We start from the raw sequence: 18,654 nt of genomic DNA on the forward strand, positions 1-18,654 counted from the left end.
ATTCCTCATAAAGAGCAAATTGTCCATGGGTCGTGGACCAATCATAGAGATCCAGAGATCATCAGAGTGCCTGATAACAGGATTCAGAGATCATCAGAGTGTCTGATAACAGGATCCAGAGATCATCATAGTGCCTGATAACAGGATTCAGAGATCATCATAGTGTCTGATAACAGGATCCAGAGATCATCAAAGTGCCTGATAACAGGATCCAGAGTCATCAAAGTGCCTGATAACAGGATCCAGAGATCATCAGAGTGCCTGATAACAGGATCCAGAGATCATCAAAGTGCCTGATAACAGGATCCAGAGATCATCAAAGTGTCTGATAACAGGATCCAGAGATCATCATAGTGTCTGATAACAGGATTCAGAGATCATCATAGTGTCTGATAACAGGATCCAGAGATCATCAAAGTGCCTGATAACAGGATCCAGAGTCATCAAAGTGCCTGATAACAGGATCCAGAGATCATCAGAGTGCCTGATAACAGGATCCAGAGATCATCAAAGTGCCTGATAACAGGATCCAGAGATCATCAAAGTGCCTGATAACAGGATTCAGAGATCATCAGAGTGCCTGATAACAGGATCCAGAGATCATCAAAGTGCCTGATAACAGGATCCAGAGATCATCAGAGTGCCTGATAACAGGATCCAGAGATCATCAAAGTGCCTGATAACAGGATCCAGAGATCATCAGAGTGCCTGATAACAGAACCCAGAGATCATCATAATATCTGATAACAGTATCCAGAGATCATCAAAGTGCCTGATAACAGGATCCAGAGATCATCAGAGTGCCTGATAACAGGATCCAGATATCATCAAAGTGCCTGATAACAGGATCCAGAGATCATCAAAGTGCCTGATAACAGGACCCAAAGTCAACATAATGCCCTATAACAGGATCCAGAGATCATCAAAGTGCCTGATAACAGGACCCAGAGATCATCATATTTTAATAAATAATTACTCTTTCAAATTTTTTCACAAATAGGTCATTATATGCCACTTTTCCCTGTTATTAATGCACTTGTGCCACAAGTGACTACACAACCACTTTGTTGAGAAACATCACAGAATAATCTCACTGTAACCACCATCTGGGGAACAGCATGTTATCTGGCATACCGCCATGAATGATCTACCATCTGTATAACTTAGACTTTTTTACTTTTCAAACTTAGATACACAGAAAATCAAACAATGACTAGATTTAGTCATAACATGTATAATCCCAATCTGACATGACTGAACACATTATGTTGGGTCTGTGCAAATCTAATTCCTCACATCAACAAAGTGTGAACCATTATCCACCAAGGGTCATGTCAGTTCTGCTGGCGCCTTCAACTCCTTTCAACAAAATGTGCACGTTTTCATCTGTCTGTGCCCTTGGGTGCTCAACACAGGGAAATAGGAGACTTTATTTGTGTTGTGGCCAGGGTGTTGACGTCCTAACACTTCAAGTATGTCCAAACTGGAGACTCGGGACTTGAAATTTAGATTAAATTGCATAAGGCTGGAGGACATGGCTGTGCACACAGTTGAACTCCCTAGGGACATGGTGTATGTATTGTATATCTTCAAATTCATCCAAGATGCAATATTATATAATTTTTACTTTGGTTCTCACATGTTTAGTATTAGTTTAAATACATTTAAAAAATAAAAGAGATATTTATTGACATGTTCTAAATGCATGAATACCATTGTGATTAAACACAGATTGATAAAAAATCAGCTAATTTATTATTGCTGACAAAAATTCTCTCAATCACATCTTCAACATCATATCATAAACAAAATAACAATTTTAATAAAAAGAACAAAATAAATAAACTTGAAAAAGAAACAAAATTTAACTCAAAATGTAATGAAGTGAAATGGTATTATGTTTATGTAGCATGTCATCAGATGAATCAATCTAACAAAATGCTTACACTGATGCTTGTATTTGTAATGATAAATAGAAATGGCTTGTTCAGAACCATATTGATGTTGAATTTGGAAAAAAAAAGTTTTTCCCAAGTTGTTATCACATATCAGATTTTGTGTTTGTAATCTTGCAAAAATATAGAGTGAGTGAGCGAGTTGGGGTTAACGCCACTTTTAACAGTATTCCAGTTAAATCACCCCGTGTCAGCTTAATGTAGGAGGAAAGCCCAAAGTGATGCAGGTCTCAGATGTTTACCACTTTGGTGAAACCCACGAGCATGTGTGTGGTGCTGACAAACCTAGAAACATAATCGGGCGAACCAGGAACAATGATAGATTTCTGGCGCCTTAGACGACTGGGACACCCATGCACCATGTATGAGGAAGAAGATGCTTTCAGTAAAAATCAAATTTCTGGAAACTACATGTGAAGTTTAGTCAATGCCTAATGAATCTGCCCCTCGGTTCTGTCCTGAAAACCCCATCCAGTGTATGTAAAACAATTTCCACTTCAAAGAACTTCACATTACATTTGTCACATCAATAAAAGCAACAAAACCCTTTCAATAATCATGAGAAATTTCAGCTAAGTAGCTGAGTCCATTGTATGATTCCGATTGTATGATCATTATCAAATAGCAATGATATCAGAGGTTCACAAAAAGGTCACCGTATCCTGCCCCCTGGGGACACCCATCACAAGCTTTACTTAATGAAGGACTTGAATGTTTTAATCCCGATCAAACACCTCTTGAGCAAGAGTTCAACAACACTCTTTGAAATCTTTGTACCTCAAAAGTGGAAAAATGTAGACACCAAACCCTGGAGCAGCTGGAATAACTCTCAGCATAAAGTAAAGTTGACTATTGGGAAGTTTAGGTCATTGGATAGTTAATTGTCACTCGGAATCATTATGCATAGATCTAACTATGTAAAAGATGAGTCAGTTTCACTGGTCTTTTTCATTTCCATTTTCAAATTAGCTATGTGATCATTATTGAACGATGTCAGATCAAAACTCATTCCTAACTCTCTGCAGAGCTAGGTCTTGCAACATGTTTGCCATGGAAATGGAACAGTTAATGACAAATATCTGATGAGTTTCATAAATCCTAAAGTTGAAAATATAACATTCACATAACAGTGCCTAAATGCTGTATCTAAACAATCATAAAAAGAGCAAATGTCGGGTTTGACCACACAACAAAACTTTGTTATATGGTAGTGTATTTTATTGTTGAATAATGATTGTAACTGTGTAACACTGTTTCTGTTTAGGTTCGGTAGCGGCTCATTGCATTGTGTTTGGACAGTGATCAGTCGTCAGGGGGTTTCTATGTTTCGATCCGAGTGTGGTGTGTAAACTTCCGGTCCAGTATACCGCGGACAGTGATGGTATGTTATAGAAACTTCTGTAATGTTCTAGTGCTGCTAGAATGGTGAGGGCACTGTGTTGAACTTTCCAGTAGCTAGGTAGGTTGTATACATCAAGAAACAAGTTCGGGTCTACGCATCTCTCATACATTTCATCACATCGAAACCAGCTTTCATGTGAGGATCGCTCATCATCCCTGATTCTCTGCCTATCCCATCACGGAAGCTTGACCTCTGTCGTCGCTGGGTGTATATATATTATTATCACTGGCTTATGCTATCACCACTGTATTTTTGTATTTGATACTAACCCCTGCCATATCATATTGTATACTGTCATTGAATATTGTACTACCCGCTCTATTGTGTACTGCCATTGTAATTGCTGCGCAGTACTTTATGTTGATTTGCAAACCTAGTCAATTTTGTAAAACATTTGTTGATTGTACACCACTTGTTGGTTATTGTTGGTTTCACACTAAGTTCTTTTACATACAGATTTCTGGGTTGACATACTGTTTCAAGTTGGGAATCGACACATAACAACTTCCATTCGTGTGTTACCTGGGGGTGTTTTTCTACACAGAGCAGCAATGCCTTCTCTAGCCTGGTACTGTCAATGCCCATTGTCCAGCATGGCTGTAGGGTGCCCAGGCAGCAGGACACCAGCCCGGCCAGGCTGGACATCTCCGTGGGTGACCAGGTCAGTCTGGTGGCGGTCCTCAGAATGTCCAGGAGGAACACTGTCAGGTAGGCCAGTTGATCAAAGGTCTGCATCTGACGAGAGGAGGTGAGATGGTTTACACATGGCTTTCAGCTGCAAGAGACGCAAGCACCACCTTCCAACAATAGTAGCTTCTCTCATAAAAAGTACATACAATTAACTAAAAACTGAAGCTTGAATTTTTGTTTTTTATGTAACACTGCATAAATATTCCAGCTATATGGCAGCGGTCTGTAAATAACTGAGTCTAGTGCAGACAATCCTGTGATTGATATCATGAGCATTGATCTGTGCAATTGGAATAGGATGACATAAGTCTGACCACCCGATACCTAATAGGAGAAGCACTGATTCCTGGATTTTCACGAGCCAAATAGCCCTGACCAATAAGACTTCAAATATTCACATTAAGTGGACTTTAAGTTGCTATATGGCTGACATAATACCAATGAGATATTAAAGTTTATTATATACTTTAGTGAGAAAGAAGAGTGAGTTTTCTGAAGTTGAGAAAAGTTATATTTTCATTCCAGTGAACATTACACAAGATATTTCACTGCTGTGAACATAACACTTTGACGCAACTATTATCATACAAGAGTTACCGTCCCGCAATTTGTCTCCCTTTATTGTAAGTGTCAAGTCCGTTAATAAACTGTTGACTTCCTTTTTATGTTAGTTCCACACTGACAAAGCAAAATAATGACAGATAGTCATTTATGGAGTTAATATCAGTTCTTGCCATTTGTTATTTTCTGGAAAATGTTTCATTATCAACTGAAAATCTCTCATTTAACTCATCAATCGAGACTGTTTGTTTTGCAAAGCTCCATTTCCGTTACTTGACCCGTGTGTATTCTTTCGCTTCCAGCTACGGTCTCGTGGATTTCAGGAATATTTTTTGTTGAAGTTGACTTTGTATATAATCATATCCCAACGTATGATAAAGAATTTTTGGAGACCCTAAATATATTTTTTGTTACTTTTGTATATATTTTTTAAGATGCCGCAACTACTTTTGAAGTTGCAAATACAAGGGGTGCTGAAATGTCCTTGTGTGTTAGGTAGGGAGAATTTACGTCTCAAGGGGTTACATTTGTAATGAAATAATTTAATTTTCGGGTCAACAACTTCACAAAAAGTATATAATAAATAGGATATTCCATGTGTAGAGTGAAATATCATGTTTCTCTCATCACATGACGGGGGAAAAGGAGATATTTTCACTTATGGCTACGCCACCATGATATTTCACTTGACACATGAAACATCCTCTGTTTAACTTCCTATCAGAGATCTGATATAATAATAAAAGGAACAAGAAACATACACCAAACTATGGCTATATTGAACTCACAGGCACCACTAACAGTTTGTTATAACCATAGTTTGTTATAAGCATATATACAGTATATATACAGCAAACTATGGCTATATTGAACTCACAGGCACCACTAACAGTTTGTTATAACCGTAGTTTGTTGTAAGCATATATACAGTATATATACAGCAAATGAAAGGGACCAAAATCAGTTTGTTATATCCGTCAGTGCGATATAAACGTGTTCATAATAAACGTAGTTTACTGTATTTCAAAGTGAAAGTATTTGTCTGCACCTTCAATTTCCACATATGATTTCTACATATGTGTTTTTGAGTCAATAACTTTCTCATGTAGACTTACTGTTTTGTTTACTACCAGCCATATTTGGACCTGGCCATGGTAACACATGTCACAATGTAAGACTAGTTTTCCCATACCGAAACTAGGAAGCTTATTTAGCACATTTAGGAGACAGATAAACACTTGGAAACAAATAGTGGAATCGTAACAGCAGCCTGGCATTTGCATCAAGTAGCCAATATCTCATTAAAATCTATCCAATCTCTAACTTGCAGATGCACCACATGAACTTATTACCGGTACCTGGAAGCAATGAAGAATTGATGCCAAAAATGAAACCACTTGTTTGGCTCCACTGTCTGTTGTATCAAAGCAGACATCAATGAGCGCTCTCTGTAGGCCATTTCTCATTGGCTGATACTGAGCCGTCTGCTGAGGCTCAAGAAATACAAACTTCAGAAAGGGGGAGATAACTCTGATGGATATTTGTCTGATTCTGGAAAATAGCAAAACAAAGACATATGTTAGACAAATGCGATAGCATTATCTATTACAATAACTGATGTAACAAAATCAATTCAATAAGAAAAAACAAAAACGGGGTTCAACCCCAAGCCAAGTCATACTAAAAGACGTTAAGAGATGGTACTTGTTGTTACCCTGTCTGGCACTCGGCATTATAGGGCTAAAACAAGGACGGGTCAGTTTGAAGTAAGCATACTGTGTCTGAGTGGGGTATTCATGTTAAACTGCGGCATGGTATCTCAGTAGGATAGCACTATAAATCGACATCAGTCCGGACTAGTATAAGCAGCCACACACACACACACACACATGTGCATGCACGTTGCTATAGAAGTGCAATAATCTTTCACCTCTCCTCAAGTGCTATAAGTTGCTCAAGTTGCTGTGCGCTATCCTTGTCTGACAACTGTTGTTTTGGAATAAAATGTATACCCATACCTCATATATTTGCGAGTGAGTTGTGTTTATACCGTTTTTAACAGTATTTCAGTTATGTCGTGGCAAAGGGAGGAAAGCTCCAAGTGATGCAGGTCTCAGACATGTACCACATCGGTGAAACCCACGAGCACAGGTATGGTGCTGACAAACCTAGAAACATAATCGGGACGAACCGGTATTCGAACCCACAATCATAGGTTTCTGGCATATACCAAAGGGACACAACTCTGCAGAGCAAATTGCGTCGACCACCCGTGCCTCCCATCACTCATATAAAGGGCAGAGATGATGTCAAGGTCAACTAACACTATTAATTGACAAGAACTGATAATATTTATTTCTTGGCATGGCCCAAGCAGTCAACAAGAATTGCTTAATATGTGTACTCAGAATTAGTCGGTGACGGGTTCAAATGGCATGCACCAATGTGGGACTAATCCTTCCCTCACATGCTGTGATTGGCTGATATACTTTTCAAAGTGGTGCTACTTAAAGCAAAACTTACTCACTCCTAACAATCGCTAGCAGTAACCCGGTATAGTCTAAGACGAAGATACACTGTATTTGATGCTATTAGTATCACACACTAAAATAGGGGGTAGGCACCCCAAAAAGGTAGTCGAGCACCATGACTGTGGAATATCTATTTTTGGCTTTATGAAACAAAAAACAATCTAGAAACGCAAACAAAAGCAAGTCTTGCCAGCTCTTGTGAAATAGCATAGGGAAATTTTTATAAAAAAATTTTTAGAGTCAAGAAGGTTATTGTGTAATATAAGATTTCATAGACTAAATGTTAGTCTACCTAAAGAGGAGTCTACCATTGTTAGGAAAACCAAACAAACTTGTCCACAAAAATGTTTATTTTCATAAATGTCTTTATTTCATTTTGGAAGAGGAATTTCATTTAAAATCTGTCTTCCCAAACACTTTAATTTGAGCAAAGAGAAACTTTTCCACATTTCATTAAAAGTCTGATGAATATTTTTTTCCAAGTCTCAAGTGTGAACCAGACATATTTAACTCTTTTTTCTGACGTAAGTATGTGCCATCCGAGCCGTCCCCCGGGAACAGTGGTAATGCCAGGCCCCTTGTTGATACTCTAGAGAAGATCATTTCATGACAAATCTGTCTAGCTATCATTTCTTATACCTTTCATTAAAAGAAGTCCTCAAGTATTTTTCAAAACTAATTATATAAGATTACAAAGTCTTAGACAATGCAGCCATTCATATGAACCTATCTACACAAGATAAGGATAACAGCAGTAAATAATGTCGTAACATGGTTTTTAGATACCAGATAGATCACAGACTGTCATCTGGAGACTACTTAATGGAATTAATTTCCTTGTTGTTCATTGGCATGTACAGCCAATATTACAGCAACTGATAGTATTTACTCTGCACATCAGCATGATCAGATCTAATTAGATCAAAATAGGTCCATTGATCCCAACCTTGTCCTGAATGCACCCAAACTTTCCAACGGGAAACATGAACCATTTTGACTTCACCAATATTGACCTGTATAGATCTGGATTCTCCATCCATAAAGTGATTCTTCTTTTATTGAACAATACCTAAAACAATTCATCGCTTGTAATGCAACAAACTGAGTCCAACTTATTGAAGTTGCTAGACATTCTCCTGAAGTTTCATGTTCATCCTTTCAGTGGCTTTGAAGGAGTGAGTGAGTTGGGGTTAAAGCCTCTTTTAACAGTATTCCAGTTATATCGCGGCGTGTCAGCTTAATGTGGGAGGAAAGCCCGAAGTGATGCAGGTCTCAGACATTTACCACTTCAGTGAAACCCACGAGCATGGGTATGGTGCTGACAAACCTAGAAACATAATCGGGGCAAACCGGAATTCGAACCCACAATCATAGGTTTCTGGTGTGCTCAAGGGACACAGCTCTGCACAGCGAATCGCGGCGCCTTAGGCGACTGGGCCAACCATGCCCCCGGCTTTGAAGGAGAAGATGATAGTCAATTAATGGAACAGATGGAGGACATGGCATTCATATAAGCTCACATCCACCCCCGGACCAGATCAGCTAAAATTTCAAAGCATAGAACACATGGAAGTTGTAAATGTCAAAGAGCACCTCTACAGACCACTTGGAGGATGTTAGCATGTAAAAATTATCACTGAGGTATCGTGAACAATTTTTTGAATGTTCACCAGAAAAGAATTTATTCATCCATTCCTACTATTAGCATGATTATTTTAATTGACCTTGTTTCCATAGAAACTGACAAATTAAGAAAACTGGAGAAGAGTTTGCACAACACGCTAAAAGGAACATTAAACGACATCATTACTGACTTTCAGGGTGGCAGTTATCCAGGCAGAGTGACAGAGGTGGAGAAGCTCACCATCCACTGATAATTTACTCCTTGAGTGGGGATAAAGTGCATACCCAGGAAGATGTGTTGTTTCACAACAAAAATCGTATTAAATTCAAGGGCAGATCCAGGGGTCAAACGTGGGGGCTGGGACTATGGGCCTATGAAATTGTTATCACATTCTCGTCATTCTTTTTGTTAAATATTCAGTGTACATTTCTATATCACATGAGTTGTACATCAAGTATGTTTGCATGTTGGTCTAATCATTAGGAAGAGAAGCATGAGGTCTTATTAGGGGTCTTAATGGCCACCTGAACTACAAAACTTAAAAAATGATGCAAATATTTAAAAATTGTTATTAATGTGGTCAGAAATGTTTAGTAGAGCGAGAGCTTGCATTTGGTCTGTTTCACACTTGCAAATGTAGGGGTCACTAAATTCAACATGTGTCAACAGGGCTTATTGTAAGAGGTTGTGTAATATATGAACCTGAGCAAGTGTTGGATGTAGGAAAGGACAGTAAAAACAAATGGATGCCAAACGATGGATTACAAACAACCAGGCCATGACATATAAGCTCACTTGATGTTCAGTCTGTATCATAAGCATGTACACAAATTCCGTTCATAACTCAAGTAAGTGTGTACATAAGCTTTTTATTTCTGCCGACGTCATACTGACTGACCTTGACCTATGCTATCCAATCCTATGTCAGAAAGATTCCCAAGTGTTATATAGGTGGTATACAGGTTGTATAGAGGTGGTATACAGGTGGTATACAGGTGGTACCGGTATATAGGTGTATATAGGTGGTATATATAGGTGGTATATAGGTGGTATACAGGTGGTACACAGGTGGTACCGGTATATAGGTGTATATAGGTGGTATATAGGTGGTATACAGGTGATATATAGGTGGTATACAGGTGATATATAGGTGGTAGATAGTGGTATACAGGTTGTATACAGAGGTGATATATAGGTGGTATACAGGTGGTATATAGGTGATATATAGGTGGTATACAGGTGGTATATAGGTGATATATAGGTGGTAGATAGTGGTATACAGGTTGTATACAGAGGTGATATGTAGGTGGTATACAGGTGGTACCGGTATATAGTTGATATACAGGTGATATATAGGCGGTATACAGGTGATATATAGGTGGTATACAGGTGGTATACAGGTGATATATAGGTGGTAGATAGTGGTATACAGGTTGTATACAGAGGTGATATATAGGTGGTATACAGGTGGTATATAGGTGATATACAGGTGGTATATAGGTGGTATACAGGTGAAAAACAGGTGGTATATAGGTGATATACGGGTGGTATACAGGTGATATACAGGTGGTATACAGGTGATATAGAGATGGTATATGGGTGGTATAGATGTGGTACATAGGTGTATACAGGTGGTATATAATAGGTGGTATACAGGTGGTATATAATAGGTGGTATACAGGTGATATACAGGTGGTATATAGTCAATATACAGGTGGTATAAGGTGATATACAGGTGGTATATAGTCAATATACAGGTGGTATACAGGTGGTATACAGGTGATATACAGATGGTATACAGGTGATATACAGGTGGTATACAGGTGATATACAGGTGGTATACAGGTGATATACAGGTGGTATACAGGTGATATACAGGTGGTATACAGGTGATATACAGGTGGTATACAGGTGATATACAGGTGGTATATAGTCAATATACAGGTGGTATACAGGTGATATACAGATGGTATACAGGTGATATACAGATGGTATACAGGTGATATACAGGTGGTATACAGGTGATATACAGGTGGTATACAGGTGATATACAGATGGTATACAGGTGATATACAGGTGGTATACAGGTGATATACAGGTGGTATATAGTCAATATACAGGTGGTATAAGGTGATATACAGGTGGTATACAGGTGATATACAGGTGGTATACAGGTGATATACAGGTGGTATACAGGTGATATACAGGTGGTATATAGTCAATATACAGGTGGTATAAGGTGATATACAGGTGGTATACAGGTGATATACAGGTGGTATATAGTCAATATACAGGTGGTATACAGGTGATATACAGGTGGTATACAGGTGATATACAGGTGGTATATAGTCAATATACAGGTGGTATAAGGTGATATACAGGTGGTATACAGGTGATATACAGGTGGTATACAGGTGATATACAGGTGGTATACAGGTGATATACAGATGGTATATAGTCAATATACAGGTGGTATAAGGTGATATACAGGTGGTATACAGGTGATATACAGGTGGTATATAGTCAATATACAGGTGGTATAAGGTGATATACAGGTGATATACAGGTGGTATACAGGTGATATACAGGTGGTATACAGGTGATATACAGATGGTATACAGGTGATATACAGGTGGTATACAGGTGATATACAGGTGGTATATAGTCAATATACAGGTGGTATAAGGTGATATACAGGTGGTATACAGGTGATATACAGGTGGTATACAGGTGGTATATCAGGTATGGAATCTCTGACATCTGTCATACGCACATGGTTGAGAAACCAAATGCAGCAGTGGCAGATCAAATACAAGTACAACTGGGGGGCTGCGTAATAAGACACCACCATACCCTTAATAAACAAGACATATTTTGATATATGTGTCTGTAAAAGTTTCATGAACATATGATTAACAGTGTTTGACTGTATGCTCCAGAAATAAAATATGACATTTGTCACCATCGCCCCTTTCCGTTATGTGCAAGAAGACTTGTCCCCCTATCGATGATGTGCGAAAATGCGACAAACAAATCAGAATGTGCATATGATTTCAAGTTCTTCATCAAAAAATCCCTCAGAAGCAATTTTTGATTTTATATATGCATCTAAAAATATACCCAAGACACAGCTAAATGTGTTCAATCATACTGTATAATTCTGCATGTCCTGATGTTCTTTAAATTGCATCTGAAATATATATAATATATGGGGAAATATATGTGAACCATTACCCAACAAGTTGACAATTGTTTTAGGTATGCCCGTTTGCACAAAGACGGAACCTGGTCACAAAAATGGCCATGAGAAGGGCACAAGTCACTATTCGGCTTGTCACGGAATAACATGAGTTGGTCTGGAATGAAAATATGACTGATGAGTTAATCTTGTTCGCGTATAATTAAACTCTCTGATTTTCCAACATTGATTCATGTGTACAAAGAATGATATGCTCTAAATTAACGATCTCTATCTCGATGAAACAATGCAATGAGAAATTTTAACTTTACCCAAACATCAATATCAGGCAAAAAGTAGTATAGTAATAGTCAACCTTTGAGGACATTGTAATAGTGAGTGAGTATGGTTTTACGCCGCTTTTAGCAATATTCCAGCAATATCACGGTGGGGGACACCAGAAATGGGCTTCACACATTGTACCCATGTCTGGAATCAAACCCGGGTCTTCCGCGTGACGAACGAACGCTTTAACCACTAGGCTACCCGACAGCCCCACATTGTAATAACTATTGTTACATATTTATAAGTACACAAGAATATCTGATTGAATGTTTGAGTCAGGTTTGATGTTGCTTTGAACAGTATTCCAGTTACATCACGGCATGTCAGATTAATGTGGGAGGAAAGCCCGAAGTGATACAGGTCTCAGAAGTTTACCACTTTGGTGAAACCCACAAGCACGGTATAGTGTCGACAAACCTTGAAACATAATCAGATTCTTATAAAACAGAAAGATATATCCTGCTTTCTTTCTTTCACTGAAAAAGAAGACCATCTGAAATCAGAATTAAATGATATAACATCAATACCTCCCATTAAGTGACTTCGTTATCCCCATGATGGCTCCCTCGTTGGCTATAATAGAAGTGACGGCATGGAATATAATGCTTCCTACACATCAATACACGGACTTGGAGGCGTTCAGCAGAAGCAAGCATGCAAACAGCTAGCACAAACAGAAAGAGAATTACCCTCACAAAATCCCCCTTGAGGGACGTCATCAAATAATCCATGTTTTATATGACAATTGGAGTATCGGGCAATAGATAAATCTAAATTCCCTACACTTATTGTAACAGGGGTATTATGCAGATTTCCTGGCAATCCCTGTGTAAGGGGAGATCCCTGTCAGATACTGGGAACATAGGGTTCCTGTGGGCAAGGCACAAAGTAAAGGCACTCATCTAAATATCCTCACTGAAACAATCCATTTTATTTGTGTTTTATGCTGTAAGAAGAGCGAAAAACTACTTTGAAAGCTTTTAAACTTTCTCAAATGACAACTAGAAGATTTATCATTATTAGTTTTAACTTTTATATTATCTGTTTTTGGAATCTGTGTTACATAAGCTTAAAGGTATAAATCCTATTCCAATTTATTACAAAGTAATTCCTTTCCATTTAGATACTTCTGATTGGGAAACAGTTTACAAACTTTGAAAGGTTTTATGTAGCAGAATCCTTGACACAAATGCAGTTCAAATGTATGTAAAAATCTGTTCTTGATTATCATGCTTTGATCATATTTCAAAATCCTAATTATATATATTACCTCATGGAAAATATCCCTTAAGTGATCAATGAAACAGAGCTCCAAGACACATTAATAACTAATAGATTTCAGGAATATCTTGCAAATGTGTAACACAGCAGGCATTTGAAATACATCTGCAGGCAAACCGTGTTATCTCGAACCTTGCAGGACATTCGATTTGTTTGTTTGTTTGTTGTTTCTCACTGCACTCAGCAATATTCCATCTATATGATGGCAGTCTGTAAATAATTGAGTCATTTCAGTGATTGATAATATGAGCATGGATCTACGCAATTGGGATACGATGACATGCATCAACCAAGTCAGCAAGCCTGACCACCCAATCCTGTTAGTCGCCTCTTACGACAGGCATAGTTGCCTGTTACGGCAAGCATGGGTTGTTGAAGATTTCTTCTAACCCGGATCTTCACAGTTCCCAGACATTAGAGATAAAGAGGCATGAACATCCAGACAGATCAAGTAACAGTATTATAGATATAGAGTATTATGATTGCATACACAAGAAATGAGAACACATGTTAAAGTGGGCACTGAGTCCAAGATAGTGCTATATATATTTATCTCAAATTTGAGATAAGCTGTCAGTTTTATATGTATCTGTGTAGTGAAGTGACTGGGACCGGAGAACGGGTTGAGATGTCAGTACATTGGAGATAACGGGGTTCGAAACAATGAGGTTCGACTGCAGTAACAATGAAGAATGAAGATGATGTGGAAAGGCTGAACTGTCAAAAGAACAGTTTGTCATTTCATTCTTTCCTTAAAGTATAATTAATCCAGATCATACTTCCACGTATCCTGTCTATTTACAGGAACAAGGCTACAGGGAATTAGGTTGGATCTGTTTTGTATCTATGAACCTTGGATACCATGTCTAGTGGGTCCTTCTCTGGAAATTATTTTGGCAATGACTGCCTTTTTTCAGTGAAACATTTTTCTACAAGGTCAAGCTTGTCACCAGTAATCCGGTCAAATCTGGCAGAACTGGATAATTCTCTGATGACTGCCAGCTGACAAATTCCACACTGGACATTGATGGTCTGTCTAGACAATGGTTGCGGGGACACTGATGGTCTGTCTAGATAATGGTTGCGGGGGACACTGATGGTCTGTCTAGACAATGGTTGCGGGGAAACTGATGGTCTGTCTAGACAATGGTTGCTTGGACACTGATGGCCTGTCTAGATAATGGTTGCGGGGACACTGATGGTCTGTCTAGACAATGGTTGCGGGGACACTGATGGTCTGTCAAGACAATGGTTGCTGGGACACTGATGGTCTGTCTAGACAATGGTTGCGGGGACACTGATGGTCTGCCTAGACAATGGTTGCGGGGACACTGATGGTCTGTCAAGACAATGGTTGCGGGGACACTGATGGTCTGTCAAGACAATGGTTGCGGGGACACTGATGGTCTGTCTAGACAATGGTTGTGGGGACACTGATGGTCTGTCTAGACAATGGTTGCTGGGACACTGATGGCCTGTCTAGACAATGGTTGCGGGGACACTGATGGTCTGTCAAGACAATGGTTGCGGGGACACTGATGGTCTGTCAAGACAATGGTTGCTGGGACACTGATGGTCTGTCTAGATAATGGTTGCGGGGGACACTGATGGTCTGTCTAGACAACGGTTGCTTGGACACTGATGGTCTGTCTAGACAATGGTTGCGGGGACACTGATGGCCTGTCCAGACAATAGTTGCTGGGACACTGATGGTCTGTCTAGACAATGGTTGTGGGGACATTGATGGTCTGTCTAGACAACGGTTGCTTGGACACTGATGGTCTTTCTAGACAACGGTTGCGGGGACACTGATGGTCTGTCTAGACAATGGTTGTGGGGACATTGATGGTCTGTCTAGACAACGGTTGCTTGGACACTGATGGCCTGTCTAGACAATGGTTGTGGGGACACTGATGGTCTGTCTAGACAATGGTTGCGGGGACACTGATGGCCTGCCTAGACAACGGTTGCGGGGACACTGATGGTCTGTCTAGATAATGGTTGCGGGGGACACTGATGGTCTGTCTAGACAATGGTTGCGGGGGACACTGATGGTCTGTCTAGACAATGGTTGTGGGGACACTGATGATCTGTCTAGACAACGGTTGCTGGGACACTGATGGCCTGTCTAGACAATGGTTGCTGGGACACTGATGGTCTGTCTAGACAACGGTTGCGGGGACACTGATGGCCTGTCTAGACAATGGTTGTGGGGACACTGATGGTCTGTCTAGACAACGGTTGCTTGGACACTGATGGTCTGTCTAGACAATGGTTGCTTGGACACTGATGGTCTGTCTAGACAATGGTTGCGGGGACACTGATGGTCTGTCAAGACAATGGTTGCGGGGACACTGATGGTCTGTCAAGACAATGGTTGTGGGGACACTGATGGTCTGTCAAGACAATGGTTGCTGGGACACTGATGGTCTGTCTAGATAATGGTTGCGGGGGACTCTGATGGTCTGTCTAGACAACGGTTGCTTGGACACTGATGGTCTGTCTAGATAATGGTTGCGGGGACACTGATGGTCTGTCTAGACAATGGTTGCGGGGACACTGATGGCCTGCCTAGACAACGGTTGCTTGGACACTGTTGGTCTGTCTAGACAACGTTTGCGGGGACACTGATGGCCTGCCTAGACAACGGTTGCAGGGACACTGATGGTCTGTCTAGATAATGGTTGCGGGGGACACTGATGGTCTGTCTAGACAATGGTTGTGGGGACACTGATGGTCTGTCTAGACAATGGTTGCTGGGACACTGATGGTCTGTCAAGACAATGGTTGCGGGGACACTGATGGTCTGTCAAGACAATGGTTGTGGGGACACTGATGGTCTGTCAAGACAATGGTTGCGGGGACACTGATGGTCTGTCTAGACAATGGTTGCGGGGACACTGATGGTCTGTCCAGACAATGGTTGCTGGGACACTGATGGTCTGTCTAGACAATGGTTGTGGGGACACTGATGGTCTGTCTAGACAATGGTTGCGGGGACACTAATGACCTGTCCAGACAATGGTTGCTGGGACACTGATGGTCTGTCTAGACAATGGTTGCTGGGGACACTGATGGTCTGTCTAGACAATGGTTGCGGGGACACTGATGGCCTGCCTAGACAATGGTTGCGGGGACACTGATGGCCTGTCCAGACAATGGTTGCTGGGACACTGATGGTCTGTCCAGACAACGGTTGCTTGGACACTGATGGCCTGTCTAGACAATGGTTGCGGGGACACTGATGGCCTGCCTAGACAATGGTTGGTACAGTGATGGTCTGTCTAGACAATGGTTGGTACAGTGATGGTCTGTCCAGACCAGTGAGGGTCAATACATCAAAGAGAGGGGCAAGTGAGGGGCAATACATCAGAGGGAGAGGCAATACATCAGAGGGAGGAGCAAGTGAGGGGTAAAACATCAGAGAGAGGGGCAAGTGAGTGACAATACATCAGAGGGAGGGGCAATACAACAGAGGGAGGGGCAAGTGAGGGGCAATACATCAGAGGGAGGAGCAATACATCAGAGCGAGGGGCAAGTGAGGGGCAATACATCAGTGAGAGGGGCAAGTGAGGGCCAATACAACAGAGAGTGAAGGGCAATACATCAAAGGGAGGGGCAAGAGAGGGGCAATACATCAGAGAGAGGGCTAATACATCAGAGAGGGGCAAGTGAAGGCCATTACATCAGGGAGAGGGGCAAGCATGGACCAATACATCAGAAAGTGAGGGGCAATACATCAAAGGGAGGGGCAAGAGAGGGGCAATACATCAGAGAGATAGGCAATACATCAGAGAGAGGGCTAATACATCACACAGAGAGGGGCAATACATCAATGAGAGAGGGCCAATACATCAAAGGGAGAGGCAAGAGAGGGGCATTACATCAGAGGGAGGGGCAATTTATCAGGGAGAGGGGCAATACATCAAAGAGAGGGGCAAGAGAGGGGCATTACATCAGAGAGAGGGGCAATACCTCAGAGAGAGGGGCAATACATTAGAGAGAAGGGCAATACATTAGAGAGAAGGGCAATACATTAGAGAGAAGGGCAATACATCAAAGAGAGGGGCAAGTGAGGGTCAATACATCAGAGGAAGGGGCAATACCTCAGAGAGAGGGCTAATACATCAGAGAGAGAGAGGGGCAATACATCAAAGGGAGGGGCAAGAGAGGGGCTTTACATCAGAGCGAGGGGCAATACATCAGAGAGAGGGGCAATACATTAGAGAGAAGGGCAATACATTAGAGAGAAGGGCAATACATTAGAGAGAAGGGCAATACATCAAAGAGAGGGGCAAGTGAGGGTCAATACATCAGAGGAAGGGGCAATACCTCAGAGAGAGGGGTAATACATCAGAGAGAGAGAGGGGCAATACATCAAAGGGAGGGGCAAGAGAGGGGCTTTACATCAGAGCGAGGGGCAATACATCAGAGAGAGGGGCAATACCTCAGAGAGAGGGGCAATACATTAGAGAGAAGGGCAATACATTAGAGAGAAGGGCAATACATTAGAGAGAAGGGCAATACATCAAAGAGAGGGGCAAGTGAGGGTCAATACATCAGAGGAAGGTGCAATACCTCAGAGAGAGGGGTAATACATCAGAGAGAGAGAGGGGCAATACATCAAAGGGAGGGGCAAGAGAGGGGCTTTACATCAGAGCGTGGGGCAATACATCAGAGAGAGGGGAAATACATTAGAGAGAAGGGCAATACATTAGAGAGAAGGGCAATACATCAAAGAGAGGGGCAAGTGAGGGTCAATACATCAGAGGAAGGGGCAATACCTCAGAGAGAGGGCTAATACATCAGAGAGAGAGAGGGGCAATACATCAAAGGGAGGGCAAGAGAGGGGCTTTACATCAGAGCGAGGGGCAATACATCAGAGAGAGGGGCAATACATTAGAGAGAAGGGCAATACATCAAAGAGAGGGGCAATACATCAAAGAGAAGAGCAATCCATCAAAGGGAGGGGCAATACATTAGAGAGAAGGGCAATACATCAAAGAGAGGGGCAATACATTAAAGAGAAGGGCAATCCATCAAAGGGAGGGGCAATACATTAGAGAGAAGGGCAATACATCAAAGAG

At 41.0% G+C, this 18,654-nt stretch overlaps 1 protein-coding gene across 1 annotated transcript in view; it reads right to left on the minus strand.

Annotated features, from left to right (window-relative positions):
- Window positions 1-18,654, minus strand: part of LOC124150101 (focadhesin-like) — a 586,265-nt gene that overhangs the window by 68,049 nt on the left and 499,562 nt on the right. Inside the window, exons 7-8 of the mRNA XM_048398021.1 lie at window positions 5,967-6,159; window positions 3,880-4,092 (exon numbers count right to left, since the gene is read on the minus strand). Of these exons, the coding sequence (XP_048253978.1) occupies window positions 3,880-4,092; window positions 5,967-6,159 (406 nt within the window). The remainder of the gene's footprint in view (window positions 1-3,879; window positions 4,093-5,966; window positions 6,160-18,654) is intronic.

The sequence above is a fragment of the Haliotis rufescens genome, unplaced genomic scaffold (genome assembly GCF_023055435.1).
Source record: "Haliotis rufescens isolate VD_foot unplaced genomic scaffold, xgHalRufe1.0.p SCAF_1, whole genome shotgun sequence".
In the NCBI taxonomy this organism is placed as follows: Eukaryota; Metazoa; Mollusca; class Gastropoda; order Lepetellida; family Haliotidae; genus Haliotis; species Haliotis rufescens.